The sequence below is a fragment of the Drosophila mauritiana genome, chromosome 3L (genome assembly GCF_004382145.1).
Source record: "Drosophila mauritiana strain mau12 chromosome 3L, ASM438214v1, whole genome shotgun sequence".
Taxonomy (NCBI): domain Eukaryota; kingdom Metazoa; phylum Arthropoda; class Insecta; order Diptera; family Drosophilidae; genus Drosophila; species Drosophila mauritiana.
In genome coordinates this window covers 23,827,611-23,843,730 of record NC_046669.1, presented here as the reverse complement: position 1 = coordinate 23,843,730, position 16,120 = coordinate 23,827,611, and the positions used below count along the sequence as shown (strand labels likewise).

At 38.1% G+C, this 16,120-nt stretch overlaps 1 protein-coding gene across 3 annotated transcripts in view; it reads right to left on the bottom strand.

The window, feature by feature from the left end:
* LOC117141377 (DEAD-box helicase Dbp80) overlaps positions 1-15,911 on the bottom strand; it is a 63,052-nt gene extending 47,141 nt beyond the window's left edge. For 2 of the 3 annotated variants that reach the window (XM_033304787.1, XM_033304786.1), the window contains exons 1-4: positions 15,800-15,911; positions 15,684-15,742; positions 6,347-6,478; positions 6,088-6,283 (exon numbers count right to left, since the gene is read on the bottom strand). In XM_033304787.1, coding sequence (XP_033160678.1) covers positions 6,088-6,283; positions 6,347-6,478; positions 15,684-15,742; positions 15,800-15,847 — 435 coding nt within the window. In that variant the 5' untranslated portion in view covers positions 15,848-15,911. The remainder of the gene's footprint in view (positions 1-6,087; positions 6,284-6,346; positions 6,479-15,683; positions 15,743-15,799) is intronic. The other variant, XM_033304785.1, reaches the window with a different exon arrangement.
* Positions 15,912-16,120: the final 209 nt, after the last annotated feature.

Here is a 16,120-nt window from a genome sequence, read left to right as displayed (position 1 = left end):
AATTTCATCCGACCTCGCAAAGAGCTAAAGAATATCCGCCCGGTGAACTCCCCATTCAAAATTCACTCAATCCACGGCACCACCACCGTTACAAAATAATGCTTCGTCTCAATTTTTGATTTAAAAGCGACCTTTTTCATTCTACCAGACCTTACAACATTCGACGGGATAATCGGGGCCGATCTGTTAACACAGGCCGGTGCATCACTTTGCCTTGCTTCCGCCCAACTCAAGTGGGGTTAGGAAGTTGAGAAGATTTCATTCCATAAATGCACCGACGTCAACTTCACTAACGTGGAGTGCACAGATGCACCACCCTTGGCGAAGAAGGCATTTCTGGGGATGTTAAGGAGCCGAAAAGACGCCTTCGCAGATCCCAACGAGGCCCTGCCATATAACACATCGGTAGTGGCCACGATAAGGACGACTAGTGAAGAGCCCATTTACGCAAAATTATATCCATACCCAATGGGGGCAGCAGATTTCGTCAACAACGAAATCCAAGACCTGCTTAAAAATGGCATAATTCAGAAGTCGGTGTCTCCTTATAACAACCCAATATGGGTGGTTGATAAAAAAGGAACCGACGAGGCCGGCAATCAAAATAGACGATTGGTCATAGACTTTCGTAAACTAAACGAAAGAACTATCCCAGACAAATACCCGATGCCAGATATCTCCATGATACTGGGCAACTTGGGCAAGGCCAAATTCTTTACGACACTGGACCTCAAGTCCGGGTATCACCAGATCGTCTTAGCGGAAAATGACCGCGAAAAAACTTCCTTCTCCGTAAACGGAGGAAAGTACGAATTCAAGAGACTTCCCTTTGGCTTGAGAAATGCTGCCAGCATCTTCCAGAGAGCCATTGATGACATTCTCAGAGAACAAATCGGCAAGACTTGCTATGTCTACGTCGACGATGATTACATCGAAAAAAATGAGAATGCTCATGTCAAGCACGTGGATTGGGTTTTAAAAACCATAAGCGATGCAAATATGAGAGTCTCAGTGAAAAAGTCAAGTTTTTTTAAAAAAAAGCGTTAACTTTCTCGGCTTTATAGTCACCAGCGATGGCACTACCACCGACCCAGAGAATTTCAGGGCCACAAAAGAGTTCCCTGAACCAAAAACAGTATTTGAGGTTAGGTCGTTCCTAGGTCTCGCGAGCTATTACAGACGCTTCATTAAGGACTTTGCGGCCATAGCAAGGCCTATTTCCGATATCTTAAAGGGCGAAAATGGAAGTGTAAGCAGACATAGGTCGCGACACATCCAAGTACAATTCGATGAGGCGCAAAAAAATTCTTTTGAAAAACTGCGGAACATTTTGGCATCCGAAGATGTTATGCTTAGATACCCGGATTACAAGAAGTCATTCCATCTAACGACGGATGCTTCAGCCTACGATATTGGCGCAGTTCTTTCACAAGAGAACCGTCCTATTACAATGATCTCGAGGACATTGAAGGATAGGGAAATGAACTACGCCACAAACGAAAGGGAATTATTAGCCATCGTTTGGGCGTTGGCCAAGCTGAGACACTATTTATATGCGGTGAAAGATATAACTATCTTCACCGATCATCAGCCATTGTCATTCTCGGTATCAGATTCTAACCCTAACGCGAAAATTAAAAGGTGGAAGGGTCGCATCGAGGAAACGGGTGCGAAGGTAGTCTATAAACCGGGAAAAGAAAATTTAGTTGCTGATGCCCGATCTAGGCAGCAAATTAATGCCATAGAAGAACAGGACGCAGAATCATGCGTTGCGACCATTCACAGTGAGATTTCCCTCACTCACACCATAGAAACAACGGATAAGCCCCTAAACTGCTTCCAGAACCAACTAGTTCTTGAAGAGGCCCGCTTTCCGCTGAAACGCTCTTTCGTTCTCTTTAAAGACAAGAAAAGACATTCGATCAACTTCACCGATAGGGAGTCATTACTCAATGACCTTGCGGATACAATAGTCCCCAGGGGCGTAATGCTACACATAGACATTTTCTCGACGGATAAAAAATATTTTCTCACTTGCATTGACAAGTTTTCGAAATTCGCCGTCGTACAGCACGTGCCGTCAAGAACAATTGAGGATTTGAAACCGGCCTTGTTACAGGTTATGAATTTCTTCCCAAAAGCCAAAGTGATTTACTGCGACAACGAACCATCGTTAAAATCGCACACGATCACGGCCATGCTAGACAACCATTTCGGCGTCAGCATCACCAATGCGCCACCCCTTCACAGTGTATCAAACGGGCAAGTGGAGCGTTTTCACAGCACTCTGCTGGAGCTCGCCAGGTGCCTAAAAATTGACAAGGGCTTAAGTGATACCGTGGAAATAATCTTGGTAGCCACTGCCAGATATAACAAATCAATCCATTCGGTCACCGATAAGAGGCCAGTCGACGTAATACAAGAATACACGGACGACACACAAGAACGGATTGCTGACAAAATTAAGAGGGTCAAGGACGCGCTAAGGTCTAGGGAGAATGCTTCTCGACAAAACAAAGTCTTCGAAGTGGGCGAAAAGGTTTTGGTCAAAACTAACAGAAGGCTTGGCAATAAACTCACTCCCTCGTGTGAGGAAAAAACCATACAAGCAGACATGGGGACCACGGTCCTCATTGAAGGGAGGGTGGTCCACAAGGACAACTTAAAATGACTCTCTCGCTTAATTTTAAATTTTTTATTATCACCAGCCATTTGGCAAATTTCCATTTAGTAGACATTAAGTCCGTTGCCAAAGGCGCGATGTTTTAGTTTTAGGATAAAAGTAATTGGTAATGGGATAAACCTCAGCGAACAAGAAAAAGCGACTAAAAGAATACATTTCCACAGGTGCAGAGTTTTCATCCTCCTCTCACTGGCATTGGTGTCAGCGCACATCATTATAACTACTCACAGACAAGGTATATCCCCATCATAGATGGAGAGATCCTGGTGTGGGAGGAGCTCGCGTATGTGACCCACTCGGCAAATCTTTCGGAATACATACGCATAATAGAAGAAACAAGCAGCATGAACGAGATGTTTCCACAGTCTCATATGAGGAGATTGCTAGAAGTGGATATCTCGCACCTTCGAGATACGCTGGATTCGTTGCAAGTCCACTATAGAATCGCAAGGAGTTTAGATTTTCTAGGCTCAATGCTAAAGGTAGTAGCGGGGACGCCGGATGCCGGCGATTTAGAAAGAATTAGATTCACAGAGTGGCAGTTGACACAATCAAACAATAGGCAAATCAGAATTAATACTAGAATACAAGATCGAATTAACCAATTAACAACAACTGTAAATCAAATCCTACAAACTCATAAAAATATCCAAATTGACACCGGCCATTTATACGAGACACTGCTGGCTAGGAATAGAATACTAATGATGGAGTTACAGAATTTAATGTTGGCTGTAACACTGGCGAAAATCAATATTGTCAGTCCAAATATCCTAGATCATGCAGACTTAAAATCAGTTTGGCTGAAAGACCCCACAGATACCCCCATAGGGGATCTTATGTCCGCATCGTCCGTTAAAATACTACAATCCTCTAACATGATACACTTTATTATTAAATTTCCCAAAATAAAATTATCTTGTAAGAAGGTCACTATTTTCCCGGTTACTTGCAAAGGAGTTATGCTTCGGATAACTGACAACATGGTGGCAAAGTGTGGAGAGGAGGTCCATACAATCAAAGATTGCACCCCAACACCGGGGGCTACCTTTTGCCAACTATCAACGGAAAGCTCATGCGCCAGGGAACTACACGCAGGCGTCCTAGCGCATTGTGAGTCGCAACCAAGCGACCTACACCCGCTTACCCGCGTGGGTGAGGGAATCATCATCATCAATGACCGGCCAGCCAGGGTCACGGTGGACAACGGAACAGAAGTCTACCTACGTGGCACACATCTCATCACCTTCAACGATCGTGTCGTGATAAACGCCACCACCTTCATAAATCACGACAAGGCCCAAACAAGAGCTCCAGGGGTAGCGAGTTCCCCATCATTGAATATCACCGCCAACAGAGATATTCTGAGTCTCCCCTACCTTCACCTTCAAGAGTTCGGGGGAGAAATTGATACTAATTATTCACTTCGCATAATACTCATCGCAGCAGCGATTTGTTGTGCAATGATTTGTATCGGCATCACCTGTCTACGGTTCATCGGAGCGCGTAGATCTGCAATCCAACTAAACGGGATGATCGCTGAGTTAGGACCAACCGAGGACGGCCGGAATCTTGAAGGGGGAGTAGTTAACACAAGCCAACGTACTAGAACAGTTGGCTCAGTGTGCGAAATATGATATAAAAACGTCAAAAGTGCTGACCCGGCATTGGGCCGGAAACTTGTGCGCAGACGGCAATCACAGCATATTTGTGTAGCCGCTGCGATTCTTTTGTTAGCTTTAAGAATCATTTTATATTTCAGTTCGTTTCGAAGCCTCATTGAATAAAGAGCACAAGCTCCTATGAGAACAACTCCGGCAATAACCGTTATTCTTTTATTAAAATAAAACTGACTGAGTCCCTAGGCCAGCAGTTAAGAAGGGTAGTCCCCCTTCCATCATAATCTTCTTAATTTACATATATGTACATGCGTGTCCAGAAACTCCAGAATATTCTACTGACGAATTATACAATTTCACACGCACTCTTTTTACACGTTTCCTGGGCCCATAACCTGTTCGAGGTCAATTCATTAGGAAATATAAGAATCTTTATTTGATATAGAGTACATGTATTATAACTTCATTTGACTACGGATTACGGCTCACAAATCGATTACACAAAAAGCGAAGTTCTAGTCAGGGGTTGCCAAACGTAATTTAAAAGAGGGCATTCATCGATTCCAGTAATATTAATATTCTCAACAATATATATAATAATATATTATGATTTAATATAATTTAATATACAGCTGTGTTCATAAAAATAGCAAGAATTGTTTAAGATAAAAATTTCTATGATTTACGGGCACATTTTTTTTATAGTATCATAAGGTATTTAATTTTATACAATTCAAGAAATGTTTCACTTTAATTCCTTCAATAATTTCGAAAATATAGATTAAAACAATATAATATTCAGAAATTCTGATGATCACTGAAATAGCAGTGCTATAAAAAAAAAATTAACAAAATTCAACATGGCTTAGAACTTAGTATTGATTTTTAATGTGTTAATTGGTATTCAATACTTGGTTAGACAGCCTTTGTAAGCCAGCACAGTCTTACTCCTACGCGGCATGGAGTCCACCAGGTCGTGCAACGTTTGGGGGCAATTTTTTTTTTCCCGTGCATCCTGCACAACTTGCCGATACTTCTTGCTTATCCTATTGCATTGTCCATTTAAGGGCATATTCCATTCAGCATATGACAGTAAGACATCACTAAGTATATTTACATATGCGTTTTGGTCTATAATACCATAAATCATATGTTATGGACTCATACCATTGTTAATAAACAAGCCCATACCAGGATTTTGGGTCCATTAATTGAAAGTCTTCAGTGGGTGTTTTTGGTGGTACTCCGTGTTTGGAGGTCGTCAGATATACTGTAGTGAACCAGTTCCACCAAATAGCACTATTTTTGACACATCAGTCCAAAGGATATTACGGCATTTGGAGACTGGCCAGTTAAGGTAGGTTTTAGCAAAGCTTATTTGACTTAACCAAACACACTTTTTTAGAATATATTAATAATTTCGGGACACTGATATTTTAATGAACAGCCAAAAAGTTGTGAATTTGCTCAAAAATGAAAAGAAAAAAGGATAACATAAAAAACTAACGGGACTTTCTTTTTTTTTCTATCCACACATTCTACAGAGGTGGTCAAAAGTATTTACACAACGAGCTTTTTTTTCAATTAGTTGACAATTGAAAAAAAAGCTCGTTGTGTAAATACTTTTGACCACCTCTGTATTTTACGAAAATAAGTGGAATAAAAAGTCGAACACAAAACGGGACATGGAAAAATACCGTTCTATTTCTTAGATTTTCTCGCTTTGATATTTCATTGAACACAGCTCTATATAATATTTAAAATTTTTTTTACGAATTTAAGTACCTGAGGATGATTTAAAGCAACGTTGACTCGGCTAAGCATGGCCAATACAAATGCCGCTGTTTTGCCTGTCCCAGACTGGCTTTGTGCTATCATATTTTGTGGTGGATCTGCAAGAAGAGTTGGCAACGCTGTTTCTTGAATTTTTGATGGAGTATTAAACCCCATTGCGTAAATTCCTTTTAACAGAGATGCTTTTCTAAATAAATATTTTTTAGCTTCATAATAGTTTTTGCAAAGATATGCTAATCCATTTACTTACAGGTGTAAAGCTTCAAATGTTTTTACGGAATGTAAGGGTGAATTCGGATTTTTTTGTTGAATGTCGAGAGATAACTTTGTGTTCACCAGCCCCTTTCCTAGTATTTTTATGAGGAGACTTGTTTCAGCTGGACTGAAAAATCAAAGAAAATAAGTATTTTAAGTATTTATGAATGCTTTGATCTCTGAAAAAATAAAAGTTAAAAATTTTTATTTATTTTTATTTGTCTTGTAAATTTCTATCGATCTGCCAAAGATCATATTGCATATACTTTTGGCCACGCCCACTCGTACGCCCACAAACTTTTTCTCATTTTATTCACCAATATTAATAACCTAGAAAAATTATGAAAATTCGCGTTCGCCTTTCCATATCTTATCGCAGAACTCATTTTGGGAATACAAATAAGTTAACACTTAGCAAATAAAAAAATTTGATATTTCTTAGTTAAGTATACAATCTTTTTTCGTGGGAAAAATTGAAATAAATAATTTTGTGTGGTTATTGTACGATCGTTCAAGTTATACTCGCTACTCGTAAAGTAAACAGGTAAAAGAAAATGTTTCCGACCGATATCATCAGGATCACTAGCTGAGTGGTGGATTCGTCATGCCCACCTGTACGTAAATCTGTATGAACTTCGAAATTTAGAAACTTTAAAAGCTAAAAAGATGAGATTAGGCATGTAGATTTCAGAGACCTAGATGCAGTTTGTTTTTTTTATGTTGTAACGCCAACTACAACGCCCACAAACGGTCACACCCGCACTTTTGAAATATTGTTTATATACTTTGTCTGAGCTAAGGACAGCATACGGCATAATTTGTAGAGCGGTAAGAAAGTTGTGTCTGCTGCCATTAGATGATTCTGTTGAAAGCGAGTCTAACGGGGGGAGCATATCGACAGCAGCCAACTCCTTATGACTTCTTAACAGTCGAATTTCATAAATACTTAATACTAAACAATATTAATTCTATGCATTTTATAAGCTTTCTTTCGGTTCTTTTTAAGCAATGCATATCAGCCGGCATCGGCGTTCTTTTTTATGTACTCATTCTTTATTTCTTGATAAATTTTGTTGTTGTGGCCGCTATTCTAAGCGCAAATTCGCATGAAATAAAATTTATTACCTTTCTCAAATTAAGGCTGAGTTTTATTTGGAATATTAAGCTGTCAAACAAATTTTCTAGCCTGAAGTGCAATAATAACAGGAAGTCACTGTTTATTGCCTACAGAATAAAGGTTTGCAGACCGACAATTGTTAAGCAGGCGATTCCCTTATTTTGCACGTACTTTGCCTCTTTCCTTTGATGTTTGACCGCGCATAACTTCGGACAAACATACAGACAATCCGTTTAGTTGGCGCACTTATCGCTTACATACACAGTCTGTCGAAAAAGATTGCGTCCGAATAATAAGAAATCTATTTTCTGTAAAGCTGAGATGTAGTTTTACGACCTCTTTTTTAACAGAGTAGAGATGAACAAGCTACCAGCTCTATATGGCCTCACATCTACAGCTTACATCACGTCTAAACGTTCCCGTGTTCCATACACGAAGTATGCGGCCTTCATGTTGATTTTTTATACAAATATAGACAAAGACCCTGAGTTATCCAACATTGAAAAGCTGCAATACTTGAGAACCTGTCTGCAAGGACCAGCACTGGATGCCATTGAGTCGTTAGATATTTCATCGGCCAACTATTCAGTGGCTTTAGATTTACGCAATAAACGGTATTCTCATAAGCATCTTGTGTTCCTGTCACATCAAGGAAATACATAGCATCAAGAAAGTAGATTTGTCTGCGTTTTCGGACAAGGTTAACTCACACATGCGCGCTTTGGAATCGTTAGGAACGGCTCAGAAAATTGCAGAGTGCCTCACCATATGCACGCTGCTGCAATGATTGGATGTTGCTGGGAGGACACCACGTCTATGGATAAAATACCTTCGGCAAAGGAATTCTATGGATTTTAGGAAAGTCGTTGTCAGAAACTAGAGAACCTTTAGAACCTTTAGAAAAACGTTTGTGTCCTCCCAAACTAACAACACGCCCGTGCATTCAACAATGCTGCCGTGTGTGTGGAAATAGGAACCATACTATGTTACACTTTGTGGCCAACTTCGCAGCCAGCAACTGAATTGCATTTTACCAATACTCTATTTGGTTTGTTTGGCAGTCAAACAAATGCATTTTCTGCCGTTAATCCTGAAATTAAAACTACATGCTCCCAGTCCAATAGTGTTGGACACAGTCACTTATGGAACCGAGCAATCTTCCTTTTTGTCAGTGCGGGCAACCGACCAGCTTGCTCGAGATGAAGGCTCTACTATCGCATCGGATCGTTTGCTTTGCTAGAGGATTTCTACATAGATGATTTAATTTCAGGTGGCAACTTTCTGTTTGCAGAAGTTTCTGCAGTTTGATGGCGGGAGTGACATAATCAAGACCCTTGGTCTTGCATGGGATCCATCTACGGATAATTTAATATTTTTGATCTTGTCTCTGCCTCTAAAAAACCTTAAAAATAAAAAAACCGAAAAACCTAGTAAGCGTTCTACCCTCTTGGTCTTATCGGATCTGCAGTTGCTAAATGGAAGATTTTAGTGCAGCAATTTTGGAAGGCTAAACTGAACTGGGACAAAAGTCTTCCTTTAGAGTTGGATGAACATCAGCAACAATTTTGTGAATGTAAGCTATTTAACCATTCCCAGAATAGTACTACACCCACAGGCTACAGTGGTAGGCACATATATCGAATAATATAAAAGAATTGTAATTAATTGTGCGGATACGTTGATTGTTGTGGAACAATTGCATATACATACAGTGGTAGGCACACGTATCGAATAATATAAAACAATTGTAATTATTTGTGCGGATACGTTGATTGTTGTGGAACAATTGCATATACATACACTCAGAGTGTTGATTAATGTGAAACATTTACAATTACAGTGCCGTAGAAGTTCATGTATTCTGTGATGCCGGCATGGAAGCGTACGGAGCTTGCGTTAACATTGTCCGAGGAGGGTAGTAATCTACTGTGCTCGAAGTCTAGAGTAGCTCTCTTAAAAACATTAACGGTACCGAAGTTGGAGCTTTCGACAGCTTTATTGTTACCTTAACTTATGAATTCCATAATCCTTCTGATCCTTCTAATCCTTCCATAAATCCTTCTGACACACTTTCCAGAGGTGCAACTCCTAATCATGTGATGCAATCTCTTGGTTTTATAATCCGCCATTTCTTAAACAAGCTTCAAAATACTGGCCGGCATATTGTGTTATTTAACGACCATTAATTAAGCTCTGAAAGAGGGTGCTACTATGTAAATTTGCAAGTTTGTTAAATCATTCCCTGCCATGCAACGAATATTTCGATACGTCCTGTATTAACCCGCTTTATTAAGTGAAGTGAAGTTTTCAGTTTTGTTTAGTTCTATAAAATCTTTATTTAGTAATTTATTTGCTGCAAAATGTATGCGCGTCTATTCTCACGGGGGTTGATTTCTTACTGCTCATCAGTGTGATCGGTCTGAGAGAGAGAACTATTGATTCTCTCGTTGCTTGGCAGAGAGCTCACTCCACCGGTTCACACACGTCCCTAAATTTATTTCCCGTAATCGAAATCATCTGCTTTGGGTTTCCGATATTTTACATGGAACTAGTTGCAGTCTAAGGAAATTGTCATATGCTAAAGCTGTAGGGCGTCGCTACTGACCTTTTTGGATGAGAAAGACACTTTACGCGTTGACGACCGGTTGGAAATTTGGCACTTTCATACGACACCCAATAATTTTCCCCAAACACCATCCTATAACCACAGACAGAACAACAAGACTAGAATAACAATAACGACCATACATTGGTTTTGCACTTCTTCGGTGACGGTCAAAATTGCCCTCTGTCCGCTTGCATACGCTGAGAGCGTAAGAAATTTAAAAATAGAATTTGCTTACTTGTATTGTATTGTGTTGTAAAAACAATAGACGAAAACGTGTATATGTGTGCGTACTTGTGCAAGAAGACGATTTTCGGGCCGAAATCAATTCTGATCCAAGAAACGAATTTACATATTTGGAGTATTGGGCAATTTCGTCGCAATACGATGAAATAAAATAATATTTAAAAATTCACGTCCTGACTATTATAATTTTTTTGTTATTGAATATTTTTTTTAATATTCGTTTGTTAATATCGGCGCTTGAATTAGATACCGTTTACATATTAATATTTATGTTAATAATTAATTATATGTAATAATCGGTACCCAGGGAACATCACGGCGAGGGCATTGCAATTGTAATGTGGTCCTATATTTATATGACCTTTGAGTTTGTTTTTCACTACTTTACTATTGAAACAAAACGACTTTAATTGAATATAAACTCGGTTATATAGCGAAAATTTCATAAAATCGAGGACCTCAGCGAAAAGTGAACTTTAAGCAAACGGATTAAGAGAAATTAAAAGGAAAACTAAAAAGTTATCACGCTTTTCTTCCAACCCAAAATTGCGCACTTTTTAATAATATAATATAAAATATATAAAATATAATATAATAAAATAATTAAATAATAAAACTGGATCATTTACATACAATATTATTAAGTCAAATAAATATACTAAATAATTAAAGCCAATGCAAAGGAAATTATTTTACCACTGTAATTTTTAAACATTTATATTCCAAAAAGAAGTCATTTCATTGAGAAAAAAATCATTTAAATGAAACGTAGTGGAACATAAAAATTTATAAAATTAATAAAAATATGAAAACAGTTTGTTGCAAAAGTCATATCTTCAGGCACGAAGTGCCTGACAATCATTGCCTTATTAATTTTTCTCACGCCGCCAGCTGAATACCCTAATGACAATGAAGGGCATATTTTGTCAAATTTACAATGCATGAGCATACGTGTGCACACATACAGTTGTCTGTTGTCATTGTGTGCGCAGAAAAGAGCTGTTCGCTGTAGAGCTCTCGGCTCTCTCGCTCTTAAACAAAAATTCGAGAGCCTGGAGCCACCAGCCTCCAATTCGAGAGCAACGCCGAAAAAATTATGTGCCAATCGTAGCGTTACGCATCTTGTTATTCTAGTGTATTTGCCGAAACCAAGCTTTAAAATGTCTTGGCCAATCATTATGTAAAGCGTTAAATAGGTATCCACTACAACATGAAACAAAATTTCTAAATTAAATTGAGACATTTGGACTGTTGATAGTATTTGCAAGTGGCTCTTATCTATATTGTCACCAATTCCTCTTAAAATACCTATATTATTAATTCTCTTGCCAGCTAATTTGTTACTTAATTTTTCAAAGAACATGCGGCTCCCGAATCGAAAAAGAATGGAAAGGGCTCATTCATTTGCATACGTCAGCACGCTTTTCGATGTATTTGTTATTGCCTTTGGGACATACAGACTCCATATGTCCCATTTCGTCGCATTTAAAACATTTTAAGTTCGAACGATCTTTTAGCCCGCTTCCGCTGTAACCTCTTCCGTTTGTGTTTAATGTACCTTCCTTTCGAGCGAGGCATTCGTCGAATTTGTGGCCAACTTTCACATGACACATGGTCTGCGACTGCACTCTTAACTGCTTCTTTTCTGGGCCAGAATTATCTTCGTTGTTACGTTTCTTGGCCTTCCACTTAGAAAGCAACATTGTGACAATACGACTTCCATACTGGACAAAGCTCTCTCCAGGTTTTGGACGTCCGTTCAAAACGAATGGCAGCCGTCGTCTCAATCCCTACGAATCGCTGAACAGTTCCTTAAACTACGGCTATCTGGTGATGCCATACATATCAGCACTTTCAACAGAAATGAGTATATGCTGAGTGGCAAATCTCACGCAATGTATACAATCCACATCCGCTAGCTGTATCAATATCCCAAGCGGGCGATATCGCTCCAGAAATAATGTAAGCAAAAGGGCATTTCACTGGCGCATTTTATAATCCATTTCTCGTAAAATTTCCCAACGCAAAGACGTGAACACCCATCAACTTGGATTACAATTCCAAATCGGTTAACCAACACAAAAAGTGAAAGTGGAATATTAATTAATTAAAATAGTTTTTTTAAATAATTCCCAACACAAAAACCCTTTCACTTTGATTATAATTCCAATTCAGTTGTCTAACCCAAAAAGTAGAAGTGGAACTAGACCACTAAAAACAAATACAAAACATTATTGCCGCACGCCGCTGAACGATAACAACCTTGCCGAAGCCCGTCGGCAGCTAAAAGACATAATGACATTTACACCCTCTACACCTTCATAAGCAGAGTGGACTACTTGATTTCACTCTACCAAACAAATGATGTGCAACAACAGAGGATCCTACTTGGAGCCATCGAAAGGAACTTGGACGGACACGAAGATTGGCCTACCCTCGAAGAGAGACTAATTGCAGAATTCAAACCCCAAACACCGAACTACAAGCTATGGAGAACTTCAGAAAGACACCTTTATTTATATTATCATCAAGACAGTCTTAATATCGTTAATTACTATTGCACAATGTGAGGACATTTATGAAGAAAATATTAGTTTTGAACTGAATAAAATTCCGGAAATCCATAATAAAGTCTGAAATCCTTATATGAATTTAAAATCACACAAATTCAATACAAATACAAAAACTCAATATCGACCAGGTTATCCACAATATTCTTAATCCTTCAAATCGATAAAAATTTGCAAGACTAATACAAATGTGTACAAATTTCAACACATATTTCAAAAGTGTGGGCGTGAAAGTTTTCTGTGGTTTCTGGGCGTTAGAGTGGTCGTGGCAACATCTCAACCTTCTACTTTTATAGTTCCTGAGATCTCGTTCATACGGACAGAGGGACATGGCTAGATCGACTCGGCTATTGATCCTGATCAAGAATATATACACTTTATACTGTCGGAAACGCTTTATTCTGCCTGTTAACATACTTTTCAACGATTCTAGAATACCCTTTTACTCTACGAGTAACAGGTATAACAAGAGAGAATGATATAGTCGAGTTCCCCGACTATAAGATACCCGTTACTCAGCTAGTGTGAATGCGCACGCATTCTTCTGGGAAATCGACAAATATTGGGGAATAAAATGAGAAAAAATTTAAAAATTGTTCCAAAGTGTGGGCGTGATCGGTTTGGCGGCTTTAGGGCGTCATAGTGGTCGTTTTTTGGCAAATCGATAGAAATTTACACTACTAATAAAATAATGAAAAAAAAAGTATACAATTTTTTAAAAATGTGGGCGCGACAGTTTTAAGCTGTTATAGGGCGTTAGAGTGGGCGTGGCAACATGGGTCAACAAACTTGCGCTGCGTTTATGTCTCTTAAATCTGTATGCTTAGTCTCAACTTTCTAGCTTTTATAATTCCTGAGGTTTCGACGTTTATATGAACGAACAGACAGAAGGACATAGACAGATCGACTGCGCTATTGATCCTGATCAATTATATATATTCTTTACATGATCGGAACTTTCTACGTGTTACATACTTTTTAACAAATCTAATATACCCATTTAATTTTTTTTTTTTTTTTTAATATATTATAATTTTTTTCTTTAATATATATATAATTAATAATGAGTTGATCCTCCTTTGTTTCCAAGGACTTCACACATTCGTCTGGGAAGTAAATCATATATTTTTTGTAGGTAATCCAAAGAAATCGTAGACCAATCTAGTTTTATTTCGGTGATCGATTCCTATTGATTGACATATTATTTACCATGCCCGCATGTTTTCTATTGTATTAAGGTCCTGGGAATATGGTGGCCTTTCCAAGACTTTTACATTTTCGCTTTGAATCCACGTTTTTACCGCACGTGCAGTGTGGATTGGGGCATTGTCGTTCTGAAACTGCCATTCTAGATTTCCAAAAACGTTTTTAAAATGGGGAAATTCAGTTTTTAATACACAATTAGAATCATTTGCGTTCATTTTTGGTGTTAACTGCAATTCACAGGAGCCAGGATAGGATACTGCGCCCCATACCATGACACCTCCAACCCGACTGTGAAAGCGATCGAAAATGAGCTCCTCTTTACGCAAATCATGATAGTATCGACTATAGCCGTCTGGTTCCTCCAAATCAATTTTTTCTCCACCGAAAATACAATATAATGCCACTCGCTAGACCAGGTCATATTAGCTCGAGCAAAACTCAGTCGTGCTCTATTTCACAACGAGGTTTTTTTCCAGTTTTTCGTGTTTTAAAGGTTTAGCTTTCTTAATATCCCTTGAATCAACGATTTGCTCGGGTTTTCACCACTTTTTTCTCGAATTTTGGAGTGGGAATTGTAAGGTATTTGCCGTATGGAGCTGCGATCTGCCGCGTTAAAGAAAATGTTATTGTCACCTTTTTAGTTTTTTCCACAAGTTTACTTGTTTTTAATAAAATTGGCTATAGTTTTGCGATGTCTGCCGGTTTTTCTAAAATTTAAAAAAAAGGCAGACCGCATTTATAGAAAGCTATGATTTCGGATTTTTTCTGCAAGGATAACAGCGTTCCTCTTCGCATTTTTTTTTGCAAAATTAGAGCAAACTTTTCAATTTAACAGCATAAAAAATTGAGTTGTCCTACCTTTCGAATTATTGAAGATATTCAAAACTGCATTGGGGAACGCTAAACTGAACGTGTCCAAATTTTTTCTCTCAAAGAGAGAAGGAAAAAAAACCAATAGCATTGATAGATTTTCGTGCCATGGCCAAATACAGAACATAAGAAACGGAGCCATGCAGGGGGCGCTAATCTGATGTCGCGCAGCGTATAATACCTAGTTTTCAAAATAAATGTGAACTTTATATTGTTTGTCTTTTAATATTTAATATAATTTAAATGAATTATGCACACCCACACAATTTTGTTTTTTTTTTAAATATTTAATATCGATTAATTGATTTAAATAGCCAGTAGCCAAAAACCGTCGTTTTAAAAGATACTTTTTAGTTTTTAAAAAACCAATAGAATCGATGTTTGTTTATTGAGCTGGTAAATAACCAGATGTTTTGAATTTGTAACTCCATGCATGGTCAGATTTCTCTGTTGGCGCTTGGCTGGTACAAAAACATTAGTCCGACATTGGTTTAGGTTTGCCGGTACGCTGTCGTAAAATTAACGCTCTTAGAGAGCTTGTAAAAGTAAATAAGTAAACAAAGAAGATAAACCAAATAATTTAAACGGACTTATTACGTTCACGCAGAATTTGTCGTTTAAATTATTATAATAATCTTTTCCATGTCATTTATTAAGATATAAAATACTAAATTAACACAGTAATGCATGTGGATGTAATATTTATAGTAAAACTTACTCAGCGACATCGAAATCGGTTTCTTCGCCAGATTTAGAGTCTAGGTTAAGTTTGTCGACCTAAATAAAACGAATGGTTAAATATATTTACAAACATTTAGATTAAAAGGCAAATACCAGCTTAGAAACCTCCTGGTCCTCAGCTTTTTTAGCCCAATCACCCATTTTTAAATATTTAAGCAGAATTAAGAAGTAAATTTTATCTTTAAAGGCAGAGTGACCAAACGGTCTTTCCTCATAATGGTTGGCACTGATCTGTTTAATAATAGCCTGTTTCCACGTAGCTTCATCTAAAAACGAGAAATTCTAACATTCATCATTTGCCAGGTTCGACAGGTTTTACGATCCATAAATACACGAGCATATAAAATGCATCGTGTTAAAATAGGCATCGATTTCTTAACTTTTAATGTGATTAAATGGTGACTTATTTAAAAT